This window comes from Schistocerca piceifrons, chromosome 3, assembly GCF_021461385.2.
Source record: "Schistocerca piceifrons isolate TAMUIC-IGC-003096 chromosome 3, iqSchPice1.1, whole genome shotgun sequence".
Taxonomy (NCBI): domain Eukaryota; kingdom Metazoa; phylum Arthropoda; class Insecta; order Orthoptera; family Acrididae; genus Schistocerca; species Schistocerca piceifrons.
Genome location: NC_060140.1, coordinates 571935929 through 571960815, shown reverse-complemented (window position 1 = coordinate 571960815; position 24887 = coordinate 571935929). Strand labels below are relative to the sequence as shown.

The window sequence follows — 24887 nt, the reverse complement described above, 5'->3', positions numbered from 1 at the left end:
TTCTTCAAATTTCTTCACCAGTACTGCAGCTCCACCTATGGCAGACTGTTTTCTGACATCCTCTGTACGTGTTGCAGCCACTCTCTTCAATATTCTTTCATTATGCTTAATTACTGCAAACTACATCCATTTCAATTTGACTTAATGAAGGGATCAGTTGGTACGATTGAATAAGGTATGTTCAAATGAATGTAGGATGCAGGAGTTATGTATGAATGTAGAGACTTCTACAGGGTATATTAGCAAGGAGAGCTGCATCAGACAACTCTCCGAAGTGAATATCGCAACAACAATTCATCATTTACTGTTTTTTCTGGCTTAGTTCTCACTGTGTTTCATGTGGAACCTTTGGCTGCTCTCATAGACCTCATTTCCATGGCTTTAATACATCTTCCATAGTTCTTCCCATAAACCCATGTCTCTGCCATTCAACGATGTTGATAAATGCACTGTGTTATAGGACTTCTAGAGAGAATTCTTCTGGTCCTACTTTTTGAATTTTTCAGAAGATTTCTCTGTCCACTCCACATGTTGCTTCACATACCAAATATTTAGAATGTCTAACTTGGTCTAAAATTTGAGTTTGAAGTAAGGGCTTCATCCTTCTACATTCTGTTCTTCTAAAGGCTGTGATTTCTGTCTTTTGTTCTAGGATTTTCAGATCATACTCCAATAATAACTTTTTTAGTCTATAAATATATCTTTACGTATTATACTTTATTTCTTATAACTTAATCGTCATTGTATAGCAGAGTGCTCAAGTGCCTCCCCTTACTCCAGTGTATTTTTATTGCCTTCCATTTTTATTATACCTGGTGTATATGCCAAAAAGAGGTGCACTGCTGGCATATTTAATGGCAGTGTAGACCATTAAACAGACTCGGAATCATACTACCATCTTTGGCCATTTTCTCCATTGAAATTTTAATTAATGGTAAAGTTACCAACTACTGTCATGTTCAGACTATGTGCAAAAATCACAGGTGCAAACTGATAATGGCGGTGATGATGACAATGATGATGGTGATGACGATGATGTAGTTTAAAAGAAGGAATCAGAAGCAGTTAACTACTTGTTTTGTTGGCTGCTGGAGACATAAAAAAATATAGTGACAGATAAATAGCCCCTGGGAGTTAGTATAGTTCTCTCCCAATCTATATGTAGCAGTAAGAGCATTAAAAGCTAAATGGTTCAAATGGCTCTAAGCACTATGGGACTTAACATCTGAGGTCATCAGTCCCCTAGAATTAGAACTACTTATACCTAACTAACCTATCACATACATCCATGCTCGAGGCAGGAGATGAACCTGCGACCGTAGCAGCCGTGTGGTTCTGGACTGAAGCGCCTAGAACCGCTCGGCCACAGTGCCCAGCTCCATTAAAAGACAACCACTGTTATTGAACAAAGCCACCTTTTGCATGAGAAACCTTTTTTTTACACAAACATGTATAATGTACTTACAACTGAACCACTTTATTAACCATATAAGCACTAACCAAAATAAAAATACCCGAAAAAGTGTTTAAGGGATTTTGTGATAATGTAATCTAAATAGCGTGGAGATCATTGGAAAATTATCCAAAGCAAGCTCTATATAAAAAAGGAAAAACATTGCTCATGTGAAAACTAACCTAAGGATAAGTCTACCAATTGCAATGCCTGTTATCTATGCAAGTGGGAATTAAAAGATCACTATGTTAGAACATTGTCAAAAAGAATGTACCTGTTAATAGTTACTAATCTGCTGTTCTTTGTGAACTAAAGCTTGCAGACTAACCTCCATGAGTCATGTTCTATTAGTTATTTTTGAATGAAGTAGTATCGGGTAATTTGGATCCACAGTTTCTTTAGATGAAGCCTGGCTCAGCCTGTATGTGTACGTGAATTCACTTTATTCATCAGAAAATGAGTTGTAGAATGCAAAGTTGCCTTCAAATTGCAGTAGACAGAGGCTACAACTATACAAGTGTCCAGAGCATGATTTAAAATATCTAAACATGGAGATAAGTTGTAGAAAAGACTCACTTTCCATGATAAGAATATTAATTTACAATGTATAAATAAGAACACGCATTTAGTCAACATAACATGTGAACATAAATGTACTATTGGATAATGCTGGCTTGTACCATTCTGTGGGCTACATGAATATAATACATTGAGTGTTTACAAGGATGGTTTGATAAGTCTGGTAAATTTCCATGAAAGGATGGAACACTTTTGTTGCACCTAGATGGTTGGTAAGCTTGATTGTTCCATGGATCATATAAAGAATTTCAACAACATACAGCATACAATTCATCGTAGACAGCTGTATGAATTGGTCAGTGTGTTGACTGCCATTGAAAATGGAGAAAACTGAGTTTCATGCTGTTATTAAACAATCAAAACAGAATTGGACGAAGTTCACATGGACTCAGCACCATTACTGAAGACCATTTAATTTTGGATTAATAAATTTAAACGTGGTCAGACAAGCACTAAAGACAAAGCACACTCTGGGCATTTAGTTGAAGTAACCATGAAGGAAACCGGTGACAAAATCCATGATATGGCAATGCAAGACCACTGAATAAACATTGGTGCAATTGCTGACACTGTAGGCATCACAGTTGAGCTAGTGCATAATATACCTAATGGTAAATTGGCTATGAAAAAAGCTGTGTGCAAGGTGGGGGCCACAATTGCTCAGTCAACCAAAAGCACATCTTGTGATGTTTAATCATAACCCAAGAGACTTTTTGTGTCAATTTATGGTTGTTGATGAAATCTGGATCCATCATTATACAGCAAAGTGAAAACAGCTGTCAAACCAATGAACAAAAGATGGAGAAAGTGTACTGAAGAAGGAAAAGGTCATTTTGTCAACTGACAATGTGATGGCCACTGTTTCTTGGAATTCCCAAGGAATAACTCTCATAGATTACTTGGAAAAAGGCAGAACCATAACTGGATCATATTTTGCTACATTGTTGGATCATTTGAAACTTGTGTTAGCTGGAGAAAAACATCCATTGGCACACAAAAAAATGCTCTTACACCAGGATAATGCACCACACCACACATCAGTAATAACAGTGGCAAAAGGGCATGTATTGGGCTTTGAACTGGTTCCTCATCCACCCTATTCACCAGACTTAGCCCTAAGTGACTTTTTCCTGTTCCCTAACTTGAAACTTTAGCTTGCTAGGAAGAAATTTTCATCAAATGAGGAAATGATGTGTATGTTGTAGAGTCTGACAAAACACATTTGTCTGATGGAATGAAAAGTCAGACGATCACTGGGTCAGGTGTATATTCCTCAAAGGAGACTATGTTGAGAAGTTAGGTGAACGCTTCTGTTTGTGCCAACATGTGTGCACTTTGGATGGGATAGTGCACTAGCAACTCTGTACACAGCTATGTCAGTGGAACATAGGCCTAAGTGAAATTTTCATTTTTATCTATCTTTTGTCAAGCATCGTGTTTGTTTGTGTGCATGTGAGTGTGTGTGTGTGTGTGTGTGTGTGTGTGTGTGTGTGTGTGTGTGTGTGTGGTTTTTTATGCCATGATCACAGTGTCTAATAAACATTGCTGATGCTGAGCTCCAAAAACACAAATAGATTGTGAGGACCAGTTACTAGAAAATCTTTGGTACCTACTAACTAATTTTGGCACTGTGTGATTACATCACTATAAAAATATAGTCTTCCAATAACTAGATCTCAATCAAGGGAAGGGTGGATGTGGCAGTGATGGCACAATTGTTTTGCAAGGCCACATATGGAGTTAGTTATTCATATGCTCGGGACAAATAAAAAAATGATATACAATATGGGACCTGTTACAGTCCATAGCTCAAAGGAACTGGAGCATTCTGAGTATACAGCACCAAAAGTAATTCCAGGCATTATATCGCTACTACTACTAGCTGCTTAGGGGGTGCATACTTCACAGACTGGAGCATTTCAGTGTACATAGAGAGAAAAGGAATATATTGCAAAGAAAATGAGGGCACATCATTTTGAAAAACTTGTAATTGTCATTTCAATGACTAATAAAAAATGACTTCCACCAGTGTAATACCTATTCCAATGAAAATATATCATCATTTTTGTTATAATATCATGTGTGTGCTTCACTAAGACAATCTGAAAAATTACTATGGAAGGATTGTAAATCACTGTTTAATTTCCTAAAAACATTGTTATAAGACATGCCTCGAGTCTGCTCACTGCAAACCTTAACAATCAAAAATTACAATGCAGCATTCCATTTTCTTGTTGAATATTCGTGTTCATTATGTAGAGTGCATGTTCAAGAACTTGCAGCCACTGTAAGTGCAACTAACAATCACCTTCTTAAAAAAGAAACCTCTCTCGACTTTCAATTTAACTAGTGTGCAGAATTTTCTTTCAGAGATATATAAACATGTTTTAGAGTGTCAAAGGGGTACTGCAATAATGGACCAGTGCCTAAAACATCCTATTTCCATTATTCTTATTTTCATTGCAGATACCGTGCAGTTTCGTCACTCCAGCAAAAAAAGTATGATGTAACAACACAACAGTGAAATGTATGTCATTCAGAACCATATATTCTTCTGAAATGAAATGATCATAGGACATTATTGGACAGGAGACCCCATCCAGGATTGTTCAGCTGCCTGGTGCAAGTCTTTCTATTCAAAACGACTTCAGCATTGTTATGAAGATGAGGTGAAATGATTGGTACAACACAGACACTGAGTTCCAAGTCAAATGAAACCTTTGACTCAGCCTGTAATAAAACCTGGGATCCCACAGTCTAGAAGCAGTGATAATATCCACTAGCCCATGAGCTGAGGAATATATATTCTTGTCATTCCATTTCACAGTTGTCAAAACATTGCATGTCTATCCTTAATTCAAAACTCTCTCTCTCTCTTCCTGTGCCTTTATCCAGCCAGTTATGGGCTGGGACTAGTATGGTAGTTCTCCAGTTATGCAGAGAACCCACCATACATGTTTGTACTGTAGGCTATTATTATTATGTGGTTGCCACTTCCAAAGGTGGTTTAAAGTTATCGCCACCTGTGCCCAGGAAGGACTTTGTATATCCCTCCTGTTTGCATATAGTGTTTTGCATCAAATGTGACATTTTTAAAATTGTTTGTGTATTGCGTATCTGAGTCAGGATTTGGGAAACAGCCCTTTATCAAGTAGGTGGCTGTGGTAAACCACCTAAAAATACATCCAGTTGACCAGCATACTGGCTCCATTCTTAATCCAAGATGCAGACTCAATCCAGTCCCAGCACATCTTCCCATGTCCTGGAAGTGGGTACTTTAACATGCTTGGCTCTCCAAGTGAGTTACTTTATTCAGTTATCCTCACACAAATGTTGTAAGATTATACAGTTTTTCAAGTTGACAGGTAACATTAAAATCAGCTTCCCAATTTCTGGAAGCATTATAACTTTTGTTGCCTGTGATATAAAATTACCATATATGAAATCAGCAAAACACTTTGTATTATGTTTTTGCTAGAGGAAAATTATTCACAGTTCATTGACTGGACTTGTAAATTACAAAAGCAATCCACAACTCTCTTCACATGACCTATTTCATTTGGGAAAGGAGATACAGTAGATTCTTCTACCAGTCATAAATGTATTATTGATACAGAAAATGAATAACTACAACAAAGAAAATTGGAAATGATTGGGAAGAAGCTGTAATTGTTATTTTGTATTTTTGTTTTGAACTTCAATTTTGGGAATAGTTTTAGAACATACACAAGTAAACATGTCATTACCTATATTAAAAATGGATTTCTGAGATAATAATTATCATCACTTACATTAGTAATAATTATATTTGCCAGTTTTATATCATTAAGGAAAATACTTCAAAAATTTTCAGCAAATAAGATGTATCAGGTTAAAATATTCTACAAGTCTGGGAATAGGTGCATGAAATTAGCAAACCGTCATAGGAGGGGATTGGAGTCTGGATGGGGGAGGAGCTGGAAGGCAAGAGCAGAAAAGAGGGGAAGTTACATGGAGTGTGATTCACAAACTGAGTTGGAGGGGGTAACATCAAAACTGCTGTTTCCTCCAAAAACCTCTGATTTGACTGCAAGCTGTGGAAAGTGACACCCAGGTTGTTCCAGCCCTCGAGTTTTTTAGTGCAGGGAAAAGTGCAGAAACCACCAAATACAGATTCATAGTAGAAGAAGAAACAGATTAGTTTCTGCTTTATTCATTCATCTGAATTTGAGCCATGGCTGACACAGCAGAGAAACCAAAGGAAAAAGTGAGTAATAATTTCTGGTTCAGCATAAATGTGAGATTCCAGATTTCTCCAACATTAAGCTACACTTGGTGTCATCAGGGTTCACAGGAAATTTGTAATGATTTTTTCAAAAATTGTGTTTCTTACTGACTATTTTCTGTAAAATATTATTAAGATATCTGATAATAAATCCTCACAGTAGATATGAAGGCTACAGTGAGTTACCATTGTTAGGATTATACCATATCTTTTCAAGTTTCAGTACTTTAAATTTAGAACTGAGATAGATGGACATAATATTGTGAGCCATCATCATCACAAGGTGCATTATTTTGACATGCGTTGCATCATTTCTTCCTGTTCCAGTTATGAATTTTTAGTATTGCAAATAAATGTCATGAATTCTACAAATTGTTTTGTTCTCTCATGCCATTTGGCTATTTCAGAATAAAAATTCACGTTTCACTATTAAAAGACTGTTTTTAGCCATACATTTTATGCAAGATATAAAAGAGAAAGAAAATGAAACTCAGAAAACTAGTAGGAATAAAAGACTCTGAGACTTTCAATTAAACTGAATAATAACAGCTGCACCAAGACTGGTAATTTCTTCTTATATTTAATTCAACTTTTTGCATTTTACTGACTGACTAAAAACTTGCAATTCATGCAAAACTATAGAAACAATCTAAAATTGTACCTACTGAAGTTTTATACTGGTTGTTGATTGATAACAATTTAAAAACTATTCATTCAATGCACTAAATGCTAGCTCCATGACTTTCTCAGATACCCGGTAAAAATCATGGCTTCTATTTTTTCAATTGGTTATGATATGCCTATTTTGAATGAGCTGATTTTAATCATATTCCCCATCGACCTTCCTGCAGATTTTACAGTTTTGCTGTTTTCTGACTTTTGTGCAATGTTTATTCATTTATTCGTATTCCTGAGAAGTATTTGTCCTTACCAAATTGTCTCCAGTTATAGCTCTCAAATTCTTTCCTCTTTTTGGACCATCACAAAAAAACTTTCATTGCAGTTTTGATTCACACAAATACTTACTCAGATGACATTCTTAATCTGTATGTTACCAACTAATTCTGAGTGTGACATTTGTCTTAGGTCTCTCTCTTCCTTGTTTGTTTATCACATCTTAAGTTGTTGTCTTTGTCTGAATTTTCTGCTGTTGAGAAATTAGAAGGAGCGATCTGCTTTACATAATAAAAAGTTTTTGATAGCCAAGATCTTTTGACAGATATAAATGTCATCTCCAGACAGTTATATTTGTTGAAACCTGTTGTCAAAAATAAAGATGAATCTAAGTGGTCTTAGCTACTGAAAGTTTTCTACCAATTGTTCTTTTCGATTCATGTGTCTTGCCTGAGAAACCTGAAGTAGTATATTATTCTATCCAACATCTACTAGCTTCATTCTGCTGTTATATTTCTTTAACTTCACTGTTTTAGTGAAACATAGTGTGAGATTGGTATCTTTTGAAACATATTTCATTCTGTTATTTCTGTAAGTGTCACAGTTACTTATAAGAGTGAATTCTTCATTCAGTATGTGTCATAGCCACACCTAACACTGAATGAATTCTTATAGATATCAGAATCACTAACTTTCTTAGTGTTTCTTTGATTTATACTATTAATGCCAATTGCTAATGCCACAATAAAAAATGTATGCCTAAATTCATCTTTCATTTCTTGCCTCTCACTCTGTGCCACTGCCTTTTGTCTTGTATCAGACTTTCTTTCGTTTCACACGAGTGCTCAGAAAATACATTTTCTTGTTCATAGTGTATCAATAGCATAATACCTCGCTCATTTTGTGAATATTTCTTTATATAATTTTGGTTCATTGTTCAGTAGTTTTCATTGCATGAGGACACCTGATGTTTTTGGTACTGAATTAATGTGTGTGGTATGCACATAATACTAAATCACTTCCTAGTGACATAGCTCCACTGCAGTTTTTAGCTCAACTGTTTTCAGGGTGCAAAGAGCCTCTATTACTTGGGAATTAATTACTTAGTTCTTTTGCACACATTCTCACTCCCACATTCAATAGTTTCTCTCTGTTTCCAGGCAGTATTACTATGCTAGATTTAGGCATGTATAGCAATGTGATCATGGATATTATACTTTCTTGAGGTCTGTTGCTCTTGCTTATTACATTCATTTTAAAGAATGTAAGACTTTCCATAATATAGATGAATAGTAGAGGAGAAACACCTGAGATTTTAAAGAGTGGTTTACATGAGATTCATTGTTTGTATCCTCTCCGAATTCTAAAGCTCTTTTCTATTGCAATTTGAAAGTCCTGCATTTGAGGTTGCCCTAAATATCATATCATATTTGATATGACAATGAAAATAGGTATGATAAGCACTTTTTAACTTTCCCACTGCATCAGACTTTCAATGTGGCAGCTTTTACTTCTACACTTACATCCATTCTCCACAGTCTGCCTTATGGTTTGCAGTGGAGGGTACTTTGTGCACTGCCGTCACTTTCCCCTTTTCTGGCTGAGTCATGTACACTTCATTTGGAGAATGATTGCTGGTAAGCCTTGGTGTCAGTTCAAACCTGATTACTTTTATCTTCATGGTCTTTTTGCAAAATATATGGAGGAGGAATCATTATACTGGTTGACACTCAGAATTTGAACAGTAGACCAAGCTGTGATGCAAAATGCTGCTCTTGCAGCATCTGCCACTGGAGTTGACCTAGCATCTCCGTGAGGTTTTTGCACATACGTAATGAACCTGTAATGAAACATGCTACTCATCTTTGGAATCAATCCTATCTGGTGTGGATCCCAGACTTGCAGGCAGTATTTAAGTATTGGTCAAACAAGTGTTTTGTAAACTGTTTCCTTTGTTGATGGACTACATTTCTTGGGGATTCTCCCAATGAATCTCCATTTGGCAACTGCCTTACCCACAGTTAATTTTATATCATCATTCCACTTTAAATCACTCCATAAGCATACTCCTAGATATTTTATGGAAGTAACTGCTTTCAGTGATTGTTCTGCAGTCATGCAATCATATAATACAGACCCCATATTAAGAAAACAGTCTTAATCATGATTTTTTATTTATTTAGTGCTGACCGGTTTCAGCCCATTGCAGGCAAACATATAGTCGACTGCAGGTGGCGTCACGTCTACTGAGGTGTGGCAGGAGACTGTCTCCTGCCACACCTCAGTAAATGTGACGCCACCAGAAGATGGCCCCTGCAATGGGCTGAAACCAGTCAGCACTAAATCAATAAAAAATCATGATTAAGACTGTTTTCTTAATACTGAGTTAATTTATAGCAGTCACTGTTTCTCCACAACAACGTTGCCCAAACATATAGTAAAGATATTTATATCTATGCATTCACATTAGATTACATTATTCAATTTCAAAACACTTTGCAAGTATAAGCCCATATGAAATTAGCATCTTAACAGTTACCAACTGGTTTCTCATAGACGGAAAGTATGTGAAATGTGGATTATCATTTTGAGCAATGTGGAATTTTTGTGAGACAGTTTTTTACTGTGCACCCCTAATTAATTAGTCTACAAGGTGCAACAATAAAGTAATGAGACTGATTTTCTTTGCAAGATGTGGCAACCCTAGGCTTGCATAAGCACAATTCCTTGACCTTGGTCTATAACTGCTTCTAGTCCAAGCGTCACACTGATACAACTGCTCAGTCGTGAATTGTGCCGTAATAAGTTAACACATGTTTGTGTCTCTCGTCATGGATATGGAACCGCATAATATTGCGCAATGGTATGCCATTTCTTATTGGGTGAAAACGAGACAACAACTTACGGTAAGCTTCAGAAGGCTTTTGGGGAGGAGGTTATGTCAAGAGCTCAAATTTTTCATTGGCATAAAATGTTTAGTGAAGGCAGAACGAATATTGAAGATGAATAATGCTGTGGACGACCATCAACCTCGCGGATGGATGTCAACTTGGCCAGGGTGTGTGATCTCGTATGATCTGATCGAAGATTATCCGTGAAAATGATTGCAGAAGAACTGAACATCAATCGAGAAATGGTTCATCTAATAATAACTGAAGATCTTGGTATGAGAAAGATTTGTGCAAAAATGGTCCTCAAAAATCTCACACCAGAACAGCGAGAAACAGGGGAAAATGTGGCAGCCGATCTGTTAGAGCAAATGGAAATCAATCCAGAATTGTTGAGCCGTGTTATCACTGGTGATGAAAGTTGGTTTTTTTTTTTTTTTTTCAGTATGATCCAGAGACAAAATGTCAAAGTTCGCGATGGTGCTCAAAGGGATCACCCAGACCGAAAAAGCTCGCATGTCAAAGTCAAAAGTGAAATGCATGCTTGTGTGCTTCTTTGATTCTGAGGGAATTTGTCATAAAGAGTGGGTGCCTCCTGGACAAACAGTTAACCAATATTACTACAAAGAAATTTTAGAAGGACTTCATAAAAGAGTTCTTCGTGTCCATGCCAACATTGCTGATAATTGGATTCTGCATCATGCTAATGCGCCATCCCATACTGCTCTGTCAGTACAGCAATTTTAAACCTGAAAACAAATTTCAGTACTACCACAGCCACATTATTCACCAGATATTGCTCTGTGTGACTTTTTTCTATTTCCAAGAGTCAAATCGGCGGTCAAGGGACATCAGATGTCCAAAAAGCTGTCATGAGGGTCTTGGAGGATGTTACAGAAGATGAGTTCCAGAAATGTTATAATCAATGGCAGAAGCACTGGAAAAAGTGTGTGCAGTCAGAAGGGAACTACTTTGAAGGAGACAACACTAAACTTGACTAAAATGGTAAGCAACAGTTTTTTTCACATCAGTCTCATTACTTTCTTGTCGCACCTCGAATGTCTAGTTGCGAAGTTGTTTTGTGAGAGTATTTATTGATTACTGTAATCATTTTCTACTTTCTGCATTCTCTAGAATTATGGTACCATCAGCAAATATGACAAGTTTTATTGCAATGCCCATTTAAAATTAGATCATTAATTTATAGAAGGAACAGGAGGGATCTCCATACTGATCCTTGAGGCACACTATATTTAATTAAATGATCACCTGATAAGCGTTCTGTGACAGTTTTAAGGCTTTTATCAGTGTGCCTGATGTTTTCTGCATGTTTATGATAACTCAGGAATTGATCCAACTACTGTGCAGGCCTTGATCCACATACTGTTCAAGCTATGATAGCAAAAATTTATGATCCACTGCTTCCGAGGTTTTTGATAGCTCAGTGTATATTTCCATTTACTGTCTGTCAGGCTCAGTATACACTTAATAAATAGTACTTATTCTTGATCTCTTATTCCTGAATCTGTGTTGTTTCCAGAATGAGATATTCACTCTGCAGCGGAGAGTGTGCTGATATGAAACTTCCTGGCAGATTAAAACTTGTGCCGGAGCGAGACTCGAAGTCGGGACCTTGCCTTTCGCGTGCAAGTGCTCTACCAACTCAGCTACCCAAGCACAACTCACGCCCCGTCCTCACAGCCTTACTTCTGCCAGTACCTCGTCTCCTACCTTACAAACTTTACAGAAGCTCTCCTGCGAACCTTATGGAACTAGCACTCCTGAAAGAAAGGATATTGCAGAGACATGGCTTAGCCATAGCCTGGGGAATGTTTCCAGAATGAGATTTTCACTCTGCAGCAGAGTGTGTGCTGATATGAAACTTCCTGGCAGATTAAAACTTGTGCCGGACCGAGACTTGAACTCGGGACGTTTGCCTATCGCGGGCAAGTGCTCTACCAACTCAGCTATCCAAGCACGACTCACGCCCCGTCCTCACAGCTTTACTTCTGCCAATACCTCATCTCCTACCTTCCAAACTCTACAGAAGCTCTCCGCAATATCCTTTCTTTCAGGAGTGCTAGTTCTGCAAGGTTCGCAGGAGAGCTTCTGTAAAGTTTGGAAGGTAGGAGATGAGGTACTGGCAGACGTAAAGTTGTGAGGATGGGGTGCGAGTCGTGCTTGGGTAGCCCAGTTGGTAGAGCACTTGCCCGCAAAAGGCAAAGGTCCTGAGTTCGAATCTCAGTCTGGCACAAGCTTTAATCTGCCAGGAAGTTTCGTATCACCTCACACTCCACTGCAGAGTCAAAATCTCATTCTGGAAACATTCCCCAGGCTGTGGCTAAGCCATGTCTCCGCAATATCCTTTCTTTCAGGAGTGCTAGTTCTGTAAGGTTCGCAGGAGAGCGCCTGTAAAGTTTGGAAGGTATGAGACGAGGTACTGACAGAAGTAAAGCTGTGAGGACGGGGCGTGAGTCGTGCTTGGGTAGCTGAGTTGGTAGAGCACTTGCCCGCCAAAGGCAAAGGTCCCAAGTTCGAGTCTTGGTCTGGCACAAGTTTTAATCTGCCAGGAAGTTTCAATCTGTGTTGTTCTTTAAAAATGATTTTATTTTTGATATATTATAACAAGATAAGTCTGTAAAGGGCCTATAGTTATTTACATTATACCTCAGATTTTCAAAATCTCAGAAAAAAATACCTGCTTGGAGTGAACAGTCAGCTAACTGAGTCAGTGGTTCAATTAAGTTAAAAGTATTATTCTTTAAGATTGTTTATACAACACCTTAAATACGTAGAGAGTTTTCTTTAATATTTGAGCCAAATTATTGCTTTTGTTACTTTGTCTCATGTGACAGTGCTGATGTACACTATTCTACAACATTTCCTTATTTTATATTTGTTAGGTTGAGTACAACTGTTTGTTTTATTTCACCATATTTTCTGTGACTATACAAATTACTTGATTTGCTACCTCTAACAGGTTTGATACTTTTTGTTAATTTTCTTGTGATGTGATAGTATAATATTTTTACATTATGTTCTGCTTCTACCAATTTCTTTGTAATGTTCCACATGGTTTTTGCTTTATTTCTTGAGTTGTAACATGTTTTCATCATCTCGAATTTTTCTCATTTTTCTTGTTACTTGGATTGATTTTTGGAATATTATTTGAAGTATATCATTGTAAAATTATTCAGCTTACATATTTGTGTATTAGTCTCTCTTATTCTGGCAGAAAAATTCATGTTCCACTTGTGATGAAGATATGCTTCTAGAATACTCCTTATGGTAACAGTTTTCAATGAAAACACTACATTTTAAATGGTAGGTTATGATATCAGAAAATGAGCTGAATTTTTTTCTTAAGGTCTTAAAACTGGAGTTTGTGGGATTCCCCAGCGTTGCACTACACAAAGGACTCAGCTACTTGGGTAGCAGAATACTTGTGGAATGCACATGAGGGGTTTTTAGAGTAGGCAGTAGTTTGAGGTACTCTGATAAACACTTACCAGTCAATACACAGCAAGGAAAGACAGCCTGTATTCATAGTAAAGCCACTTTTTGAAATTTTATCAATAAGTTATTGAGATACTCATAACCAAGTTCCCGAATTTATTGGCCTCCAGGAAAGTTCTCAGGCTCAAATTATTCTCAGGACTGAGAGCTGAATTAAACCCAAAGTGGAAAGCTCAGAGACATTCAGCAAGTCATGGAACATGTATCAGAAAGACAGATTAGAGGCCATAGGAGGGGGAGTGTTCATTGCAGTTGACAAAAATATTGTTGTGAGTGAGGTTGAAATTGAGTGTGACAGTGAAGTTATCTGGTCACTTATATAAGGTCTTGGTGAAACGAAGTTAATTGTTCGATGTTTTCATTGGCCACTCAGTTCTGCTGTGACAGGTCTGGAGGCATTCAAAGAAAGTCTGCGGCCATTAATGTGTAAATACCTAGATCATGCAATACTTGTTAGAGGCGATTTTAATGTACCCAGTACAGATAGGGATGTCTATGGATTCATTGAAGGGGATATAGACAGACAGTCATGCAAAATACTTTTAAACGTAATGAGATTTTCACTCTGCAGTGGAGTGTGCGCTGATATGAAACTTCCTGGCAGATTAAAACTGTATGCCGGACCGAGACTCAAACTCAAGACCTTTGCCTTTCGCGGGCAAGTGCTCTACCGACTGAGCTACCCAAGCATGACTCACGACCCGTCCTCACAGCTTTACTTCCAAACATGTTTGGCTGAAAACTATCTTGAGCAGCTATTTCAACAGCCCACATGCAATGGAAATACCTTAGACTTTGTAACTACAAACAGGGCGGACCTTATCAACAATGTCAGTATAGAAATGGGGACTAGGAATTATGATGTTATTATAGCTACAATGGTTATGAAAGTTAGTGAATCAGTCAAGAAGGCTAGGAGAGTGTCTCTGCTAGAAGGGGCAGATAAGCCTTTGTTTGCGTCTCACGTAGGCAGTCAATTGACATCATTTAGTTCCAGTGAAATGGACACAGAGGAATTATGGGCAAAGCGTAAGCAGATTGTTAATCATGATCTGGGGAATTATGTGCCTAGTAAGTGGATTATGGATGGAAAAGACCCATTATGGTTTAATAATGAGGTTCAGAAAATGCTGAGAAAGCAGAAGCTGTTGAACTCTTGGTTCAAAGGAGAATGCACAAATGATGAAACCAAGTGTTAGTAGAGATTCGTGCACCTGTGAAAAGATCTATGTGCAAATTATACAACTACTAGTACCATCATAATTTAGTAAAACATCTGGCAGAGAACCCGAGAAAATTCTGGTGCTATGTAAAATTGCTAAGTAGGTCTAAGGCTTCCATCCAGTCACTTGTTGACCAATCTGGTGTGGCAGTTGAAGATAGCAAAATGAAGGCCAAAGTTTAAATTTCACGTTTAAGAAATCATTCACACAGGAGAATCATACAAACACACATTGCTTGACCGCTGAACAGACTACTATATGGGCAACATAGTAATAAGCATCACTGGCGTAGGAAACAACTGAGAGAGAATCAAAACAAATAAGACATCCAGTCCAGATGGAATCCTAATTGGGTTTTTCAAAAAGTACTCTACAGCATTGGTCCCTTACCTAAATTGCATTTATCCTGAAACTCTCACCCAGCACAAAATCCCAAGCAACTGAAAAAAATGCAGGTGACTCTTGTATATAAGAAGTGCAACACATTCTCAGTTCTAATATAATAAATTTTCTTGAGGCCAAGAATCTTTTGTCTATGAATGAGACATTTAGAAAGATTGCTCATATGAAACTCAGCTTGCCCTTTCCTCACAGGGTATACTGTGAACTATGGATGAAGGACAACAGGCAGACTCCATATTTTCAAGGAAGTGTTTGACATAGTGCCCCATTGCAAGCTGTTAAAGAAGTTACAAGCATATAGAATAGGTTCACAGATATGTGGGTGGCTTCGATACTTCTTAAGTACTCAGTATGTTGTCCTCAATGGCGAGTGTTCATCAGAGCTAAGGGTATCATCAGGAGTGCCTCAGGGAATTGTGATAGGGCTGCTATACCTCTCTATATACATAAATGATTTGGTGGACAAGGTGGGCAGCAATCTGTGGTTCTTTGCTGATGACACTGTGGTGTGTAGAAAGGTGTCTAAGTTGAGTGATTGTAGGAATAAACAGGGTGACTTAGACAAGATTTCTAATTGGTGTGATGGATGGCAGCTAGCTCCAAATGCAGAAAATATAAGTTAGTGCAGATGAGTAGGAATAATGAATCCATAGTGTTCAGATACAGCATTGGTAGTGTCATGCTTGATGCAGTCACATCGTTTAAGTATCTGGGAATAATACTGCAAAACGATATAAAAGGAATGAACATGCAAATATTGTGGTAGGGAAGGCAAATGGTGACTTCATTTTATTGGGAGAGTTCTAGAAGATGTGGTTCATCTATAAAGGAGACTGCATATAGGATGCTAGTGCAACTTATTCTTGAGTACTGCTTTGATGTTTGGAATCCGTACCAAGTCGCATTAAAGGGAGATGTCAAAGCAATGTAGAGGTGGGCTACTAGATTTGTTCCTGGAAGGTTCGAACGATATGCAAGTGTTATGGACATGCTTCAGGAACTCAAATGCAAATCCCTACAGGCAAGGCGACATTCCTCTCAGGGAATATTATTGAGAAAATGTAAAGAATCAGCATTTGAAGCTGACTGCAGAATGATTCTACTGCCTCCAGCATTTATTGCACATAAGAACTGCAAAGACAAGGTATGAGAAATTCGGGCTCATATAGAGATGTACAGTCATTTTTCCATCACTCTATTTGCGAGTTTATTTATTTATTTATTCCATGTGATCTGATGGTACACAGTGTGTTGCAGATGTCGGAAAATATCATTTAACATTGTTAACATATATTAACGTAAGCCTATAGTACCCTAATGTATTATATTGCTCAATTTTTTCAATTTAACACAAACAGCAAGATTACTCTTCTAAGTATTCATTTACAGAGTAAAAACAGTGACACAACAAATATGACTTCACGGCTTTGCCAAATTTTAAGTTGTCTTTGATGGACTTAATACTAGTGGGAAGATTGTTGAACAGTTGCAGGCCCCGTGTGGAAAACTCCCTTTTTACACAGTTGAGTGTTTGTACATATAACATGCAGGTTTGCGTTTTTCCTGGTGATGTGTTCATGTATTTCATTACTTTTTACAACTCTGGTGTCAGTTGGCACTATGTGTTTTCTGAAGAATTTTAGAGTCTCAAGAATGTAGAGGCAAGGCAGTGTAATGATTTCCAACTTTCTGAAGATGGGTTTGCAGGAGTCTCTGGGTTCGCTCCCAGTAATAATCCTCATTGCTCTCTTCTGGATTCTGAATGTGCTCACAGCAGTTGGAGCATTTTCCCAGAATATTACACCATATTTTAGGAGGGCTTGTATATAAGCATAGTATGCACTGGTTAATGTTTTCAGGCTAGCACATGTTTTCAGTACACTCAATGCATAACAGCCAGTACAAATCCTGGCATTTACCTTTCCTGTATGTGTATTCCATTTCAGGTTATCTTGAACCCACAGACCTAGGAATTTGAAAACAGTGTCAGTATCTATTGACTGGTTATTTATAGTGACAGATGGCTGAGAGGAATTTGCATTTTGTGTTGTGTGGAAGTTCATGGAAGCTGTCTTTTTGGTGTTGATAGTTAATCTGTTGATTTTTGCCCAGTTGCTGAGTTGGTCAGTAGCCAAAGGTTCACAGCTTTTTTCACAGCCTCTGTATTCTCCCCTTTGAGGAGTACAGTTGTGTCACCAGCAAATATTATTGTTTTTTGTGCATCAACGTTCAGGCTCAAGTCATTAATATACAGGAGGAAAAGTAGGGGTCCCAATACTGAGCCCTGTGGAACACCTTGCTTTACAGTTTTATTACTTGATAGTATTTCGGGTACTGAGTTGCTTTGTCTATTAGTATATTTCATGCTGACTCTCTGCATCCGATTGGTTAGGAATGTAGCAATCCAGTTGTTTGCAATTCCACTGATACCATAGTGTTCTAATTTTTCAAGTAATATTTTGTGGTCAGTAGTGTCAAAAGCCTTTGACAGATTCAGAAATATGCCCGTTATGGGTTGTTTTCTATCTAACAGTTCTAAAAGCGTATTTATGCAATCATATACTGCAGTTCCAGTAGATTTGTTGCTTCTGAACCCATGTTGAGCTAAACTTAGTAAATCTTTTTTTTTTTCAATGAAGTCCATCATTTTTTTGGACATTATTTTTTCAAAAACTTTAGAAAAGCAGGATGAGATTGAGATAGGCCTGTAGTTATTCATATCTTTATTATCACCTTTTTTGAAGACAGGAATTACTTTAGAAAGTTTCAGAGCTTCAGGGAAGATACCTGCCTGGAAAGAACAGTCACAGAGGTGAGGTAATGGTTCAGCAATTGTGTGTTCACAATTTTTCATTACAGCTGCTGGGATACCATCAATTCCAGCTGGATATGAATTTTTTAACTCTCTGAGGGCTTTTGCAACATCATTTTCAGTGACTTTGGTAATGAAAATTGACTCTGCACATGTGTGATATTTTTGGTTTGCTGGTTGGTAATTTGTGTTAGGATTATTTTGGACCAGTTTTTCAGCTATGCTTGTAAAGAAATTGTTGAATGAGTTCACCACAACTTCGGGATTAGATATAGATTCATTGTGGAGTTTGATTTCTATGTTCGTGTGTGAAGCTTTCATTTCCCCTCTTTCCCTTTTTATGATATTCCACATTGCTTTTACTTTATTGCTGGATTTGTCAATGTACTCATCATTCTGCATCCTTTTTGCTTGTCTTATCACTCTTCTTAGGATATATGTGTAGTTTTTATAGTATTATGTTAGTTGGGGGGAGTCACTACTTTGTTTACATAACATGTGGAGTATTCTTTTAAGTTTGCAAGAGATTTTTATAGCTGGTGTAATCCAACTCTTGTTTCTATTATTATTATTTATTCTTACTGGTTTTTGCGGAAAGGCCTCTTCAAAGTGGTGGATCATTTTGTCAAGAAATATGTTGAATTTCATGTTGACATCATTGGCTGTGTACATCTCTGTCCACTTTTCTTTACTAAAGAGGGCATTTAGCTTGTTCAAGTTCTCTTGGGTGAAAAACCTTCAGAAAGTTTTAGTTGGGACTGGGTTTGAGGTATCTTTGCTAACATCGACCTTTAGAATGACAGCTTGGTGGTTGCTGAATCCTGCATTGTATACTTCTAGAGTTGGGTTAAGATAATTTCTATTTGCAAAACTTTGATCTAGAGCTGTCTTGGATGTGGGTGTTATTCTAGTGGGCTCGTTTACAAGGCCGTGCAGATTATAAGTTTTAGCAATGTTAATCAATGTTTCCCTCTTTCTGTTGTGGGTGAGAAAGTCTATATTAAAGTCACCACATATAATCACCTCCCGTTTCCACTGACTTATTTTGGATAGAAACAAGTCCATTTGTAACAGAAAATCATTAATACTACTGGAGGGGGGACGGTAGATTGTAGCTACAATTACATTTAGATCTGTAAGCTTTATGGCTGCACATTCAAAGATCTTATCTGTTCCTATTTCCTTTGGGGTAGGTAGTGGGCTATATTCAATGTGTTGTTTGATGAAGATGGCAACCCCACCATGTCCATCATTTGATCTGGAGTAGTGTTCACACAATTTGAAGTTGGGTAGTGAGATTAGCTTAACCACATCAGTGCAGAGCCAGTGCTTTGCTAGGCATACTACTGAGATATCACTGAGTTCACTGGTCAGCAAACTGCTTAAGTCATCAGTTTTGTTGCTCAAGGATTGGACATTGTGATAATAGATTTTCAGGTCTGAGTGGGGTTTACTCAGGGGGCTCGAAGTCATATTTACTGTATCACTGACCTTTAGTTTAAATTGTGCTGTATTCCAGGTATGTTGACTTCTGAGCAGTTGTGCTGGTTCTGTTGGTCGTCCTTGGCAGCCATCTCATCTTCCAGGTGGGCCTGAAAAGTATCCACATGCACTTCACACTGTTGAGGCAACACATTGACGTTTTGGGGGGATGTCTCGATAATGTTCACCATCACATTATTGATCCTTTCAGGTTCCTGACCTTTTTGAGGGGTCAGGGGGTTTGTGTTTCGTCTCTGTGACTTCGTGACCCATTTGTCTAGTGTAGTTTGCACAGTATGGCCACTATTACTCTTTTTATTTCCCATCTTGTTTGTCTTTATCCAATTGCTTATTAGCGTCTGTTTATGGTTTCTGACTTTTGGTTTCTTATTGTCGCCCATAGTTGTCAAGAAGGCCAGTCTATTGCAGACAATCTCCTTGCCACATTTGTTTAGGTGTAAGCCATGTGTTGTGAAGTGGTTTCTGGCTAGTCTCTCCATTTCAAAGTTCACAGCAACTCTTTTTTTGTGCGCATGTTTAGCTAAATTCAGAGCCTGTATCAGGTGGAGGTTTGCAGTATTAATTTTACTATTTAAATTTTGAACATAATATCTCCTGGGTATTGGATGGATAATGGTATTCATTTTGTGACTTAGAGCGAGTATTGGTTCCAATGGTTCTACCACATTCTTCAACATTAGATTGAGAGGTTTGTCTATGTCGTTAGAACCTCCTATTACAATCAAAGTGTCACGTGTACCGAAGCTTCTTGTCAAATATTCTGCGTTTTTTATCACTTCTTTTAGTGGTGCGCCAGGTTTTACTATGCTTTTTTCCTGGTATGAGGGCCCTAGTTTGTCTTGCACTATTTGAGCACAGCCTCTTCCATGACTGTCACTTAATACTAGTACTTTCATTTTGTCCGAGATTTTCTTGCTATGTAACGTTCTGGAATTTCTTTCGTTTTTGTCCTGCACATACACTCCTGGAAATGGAAAAAAGAACACATTGACACCGGTGTGTCAGACCCACCGTACTTGCTCCGGACACTGCGAGAGGGCTGTACAAGCAATGATCACACGCACGGCACAGTGGACACACCAGGAACCGCGGTGTTGGCCGTCGAATGGCGCTAGCTGCGCAGCATTTGTGCACCGCCGCCGTCAGTGTCAGCCAGTTTGCCGTGGCATACGGAGCTCCATCGCAGTCTTTAACGCTGGTAGCATGCCGCGACAGCGTGGACGTGAACCGTATGTGCAGTTGACGGACTTTGAGCGAGGGCGTATAGTGGGCATGCGGGAGGCCGGGTGGACGTACCGCCGAATTGCTCAACACGTGGGGCGTGAGGTCTCCACAGTACATCGATGTTGTCGCCAGTGGTCGGCGGAAGGTGCACGTGCCCATCGACCTGGGACCGGACCGCAGCGACGCACGGATGCACGCCAAGACCGTAGGATCCTACGCAGTGCCGTAGGGGACCGCACCGCCACTTCCCAGCAAATTAGGGACACTGTTGCTCTTGGGGTATCGGCGAGGACCATTCGCAACCGTCTCCATGAAGCTGGGCTACGGTCCCGCACACCGTTAGGCCGTCTTCCGCTCACGCCCCAACATCGTGCAGCCCGCCTCCAGTGGTGTCGCGACAGGCGTGAATGGAGGGACGAATGGAGACGTGTCGTCTTCAGCGATGAGAGTCGCTTCTGCCTTGGTGCCAATGATGGTCGTATGCGTGTTTGGCGCCGTGCAGGTGAGCGCCACAATCAGGACTGCATACGACCGAGGCACACAGGGCCAACACCCGGCATCATGGTGTGGGGAGCGATCTCCTACACTGGCCGTACACCACTGGTGATCGTCGAGGGGACACTGAATAGTGCACGGTACATCCAAACCGTCATCGAACCCAACGTTCTACCATTCCTAGACCGGCAAGGGAACTTGCTGTTCCAACAGGACAATGCACGTCCGCATGTATCCCGTGCCACCCAATGTGCTCTAGAAGGTGTAAGTCAACTACCCTGGCCAGCAAGATCTCCGTATCTGTCCCCCATTGAGCATGTTTGAGACTGGATGAAGCGTCGTCTCACGCGGTCTGCACGTCCAGCACGAATGCTGGTCCAACTGAGGCGCCAGGTGGAAATGGCATGGCAAGCCGTTCCACAGGACTACATCCAGCATCTCTACGATCGTCTCCATGGGAGAATAGCAGCCTGCATTGCTGCGAAAGGTGGATATACACTGTACTAGTGCCGACATTGTGCATGCTCTGTTGCCTGTGTCTATGTGCCTGTGGTTCTGTCAGTGTGATCATGTGATGTATCTGACCGCAGGAATGTGTCAATAAAGTTTCCCCTTCCTGGGTCAATGAATTCACGGTGTTCTTATTTCAATTTCCAGGACTGTATATTGGTGCTTGAGAGATTATGTTCGTCGGCGGATTATTCATACACTTTGTGGCGGATTGTTCACTTTGGGTTAATTTTTGGGTAAGATATTGAGAAAAGTTAGACTGTAAATTGACCTTGCTAGCATCTTGCGCCCGGCAGTTATCAGTAGTTACATTTTTAATATCACTTTCTGGATCCATTTCACGTAGGCACACCCCCACATTGGCTTTGTTTTCCGTTGCAGTTTGTTTACATTCAGATTTTACAGCGCTACGATCACACGTGGTGCTAGACAACACACGATTTCTGAGCATTGCATTCTGAGCACGATTTACGGCTTGACTATTTCTCGTAGTACGTTGTCCCGTCAAACGCCAGTTTTTGTTACTGATATTTAGGTTCGGTATGCGGATAACGAGTTCATTGTTCGTGGTTTTATTGGTTACTGCCACTTCAAGTTCATTACACTTCACTAATAGTTCATGATACTTCACCAGTAGGCTTTCAAGCTTCAGGTTGAGGTCCATTATTTCTTGTTTCATCGACGTAATTATGTGATCCTGCGTTTTTAGAGTATTGTTTACTTTGGATTCAGTTGCTTGTATGATGCGCTGGCGACATGTCCACCGTTCTTCACTGTTAAAGTATTTAAGGTTAACTTTGACGCATTTTTCGTGATACCAGTAATTACAGTTAATACACGGAATACCTCGTATAACTCTTTTCGAACATATTTTGCACTTATTATGGTCGAAATTCGTTGGAACTGCGGGATCGGCAATTTGTACACTTTTACCCGGCGCCATCTTACCTTGTAGATGTGGAACAGGAAAGGAAATGACTAGCAGTGGTACAGGGTGCCCTCCATCAAGCACTACACAGCAGATGTAGATGCAGATGTAAAGTTTGAAAATGGTTTTTAATACTTTTGTTTTTGTAGTAAGCCCTCAAAATTTTACACTTAACATTATATATACATTATACATATTCTGTAGTTCCTTTCATATGTATGAGACACTAGGATGAACAAGATAAAGAATATACAAATGTAGATTACTTAGAACATAGTTATTCTATAAAAAGGGTTGCAAGGAAATTACAAAACATAAAATTACAACAAAACATAAGGAAAGAGATGAATGAGATCATGCAAGGATTAACACATTGTACAAAACCTAACAAACACACAATATGTCCACACGAAGTCTATACATCTCAGTTGAAAAATTCATCTCATGAAAAGAAAAGTTTTTCCAGGTAAACACAACTTTAATATGAGGTCTGTTTAAAAACTTGCGGAACATTTACAATTTCATGCCAAAGGTGTGTTGGGAGCAAAATGCGGTTGGCATCCCTGCAGATGCATGTGTTTAATGTATAACTGCTGGAAGCATCATTGGTTATGTCTTCTAGTTATTGTTCAGTGATGTACTGAGCAGAATGTTGTGTCTCACAGTTTGTGAATTTTGAGACGGCAGAGTTGAAGAACAATGTCTCTGGATTAAATTTTGTGTGAAACTTAAGAAAACCCATACAGAGACACAATGATGCAGGAAGCCTATGATGAAGAGTACTTAGGCCATATTCAGTGTTACGAATGGTTCACAAGGTTTAAAAATGGCTGGACGGAAGTTAAAGATGACCTTCGTTCAGGATGCCCTTCAACATCTAACAATGATGCTCATGTCAGCAACATCAATGGAATTGTGCATGAAAATTGAAGACTGACTGTCTGAGAGATTGCAGAAGAATGTACATTTCAGTTGGATCAGGTCATGAAATCGTGACACAGCATCTTGGAATGTGGCATGTTGCCACCAAGTTCATCCCACAGCTCATGAGCTAAGACCAGAAAGACCTTCACCTTGCAGTCTGTGAGAGCTTTTGGATTGCCTAAATTTATTTATTTATTTATTTTATTTATCCATCCATTGACAATAAATATTGTATGAATGTTGTCAAGCCATTTCAAAGAAATGGACACAAACAATATATACGTAAGAAAGTACAAAACCAAATAATACAATGAGGTTAATAATAATACAATGAAAGTAATATAGCCTATATACAACCCTGCTTGTTACTTTAAATGGATAGTCTGTTTTTCATAAGGCTTTAGTTTTGCGCTCCCTAAATGGCAAGTCCTTATATACACCACACTGCTTAAGTATATATTTACATCACACAACAGCTGTCCTTTAAGTATGTAAATGTAATTAATGATTAGGTAATGAATGATTAGGTACATATTGAGTATTTTCCATTTTGCCTTTATAAATATCATCAGAAAAAATTTATTGACCTACATAGTCATTTACACAATAAAAACATTGTTCTACCAGAAATTTTTTAAATTCTGTTTTAAATTTGTTATCATCTTCTAACTGCCTGATGTTGACTGGCAGTGCGTTGTACAGTTTTGCACCGATATGGCTCACATGCCTTTGTGTATTCATTCTTTTTGTTCACTGAGTATGGAGTGCTGCACTATTACAGGTATTGTAGTTATGAAATTCAGCATTTGTCTGAAAATCTGCAATGTGGGTCCTGACATACAATAGACATTTGTATATGTATAATGATGGTATAGTAAGTATTCTAAGCTTTTTGAATATGGGTTTGCAGTGTGTCTGTGGATGACTATGAGTTATTATTCGGATGGCCCTATTCTGCAACAAAAAAATTTGTTTTAGGTGCCCTTTTGTGGAACCCCAAAATATTATTCCGTATGTGGCAAGAGATTGAAAATAGCCAAAATATGCCATTCTGGCACCCTCTAACGTACAAACATTTGCAATAATTCTGAGAGCAAAACAGGCTGAATTAAGTTTCTGTGCAAGTTTTATTACGTGGTCATTAAAATTTAAGTTTTCATCCACATGAATCCCAGCAATTTTGTGGATGTCACTCTGTCTAAGGCTTTGTCACCCCACACCAGATCGAGATTTGACATCTTTTCCCAAACTGCATATAATTTGTTTTATTTA

The 24887-nt window shown here is 38.6% G+C and overlaps 1 protein-coding gene across 1 annotated transcript in view; it reads left to right on the top strand.

Moving 5' to 3' along the window:
* The first annotated feature begins 6059 nt into the window (after positions 1-6059).
* The window catches only part of LOC124789440 (myosin regulatory light polypeptide 9-like), a 117118-nt gene continuing 98290 nt past the window's right edge, over positions 6060-24887 (top strand). The window contains exon 1 of the mRNA XM_047256790.1: positions 6060-6278. Within this exon, the coding sequence (XP_047112746.1) occupies positions 6246-6278 (33 nt within the window). The 5' untranslated portion in view covers positions 6060-6245. The remainder of the gene's footprint in view (positions 6279-24887) is intronic.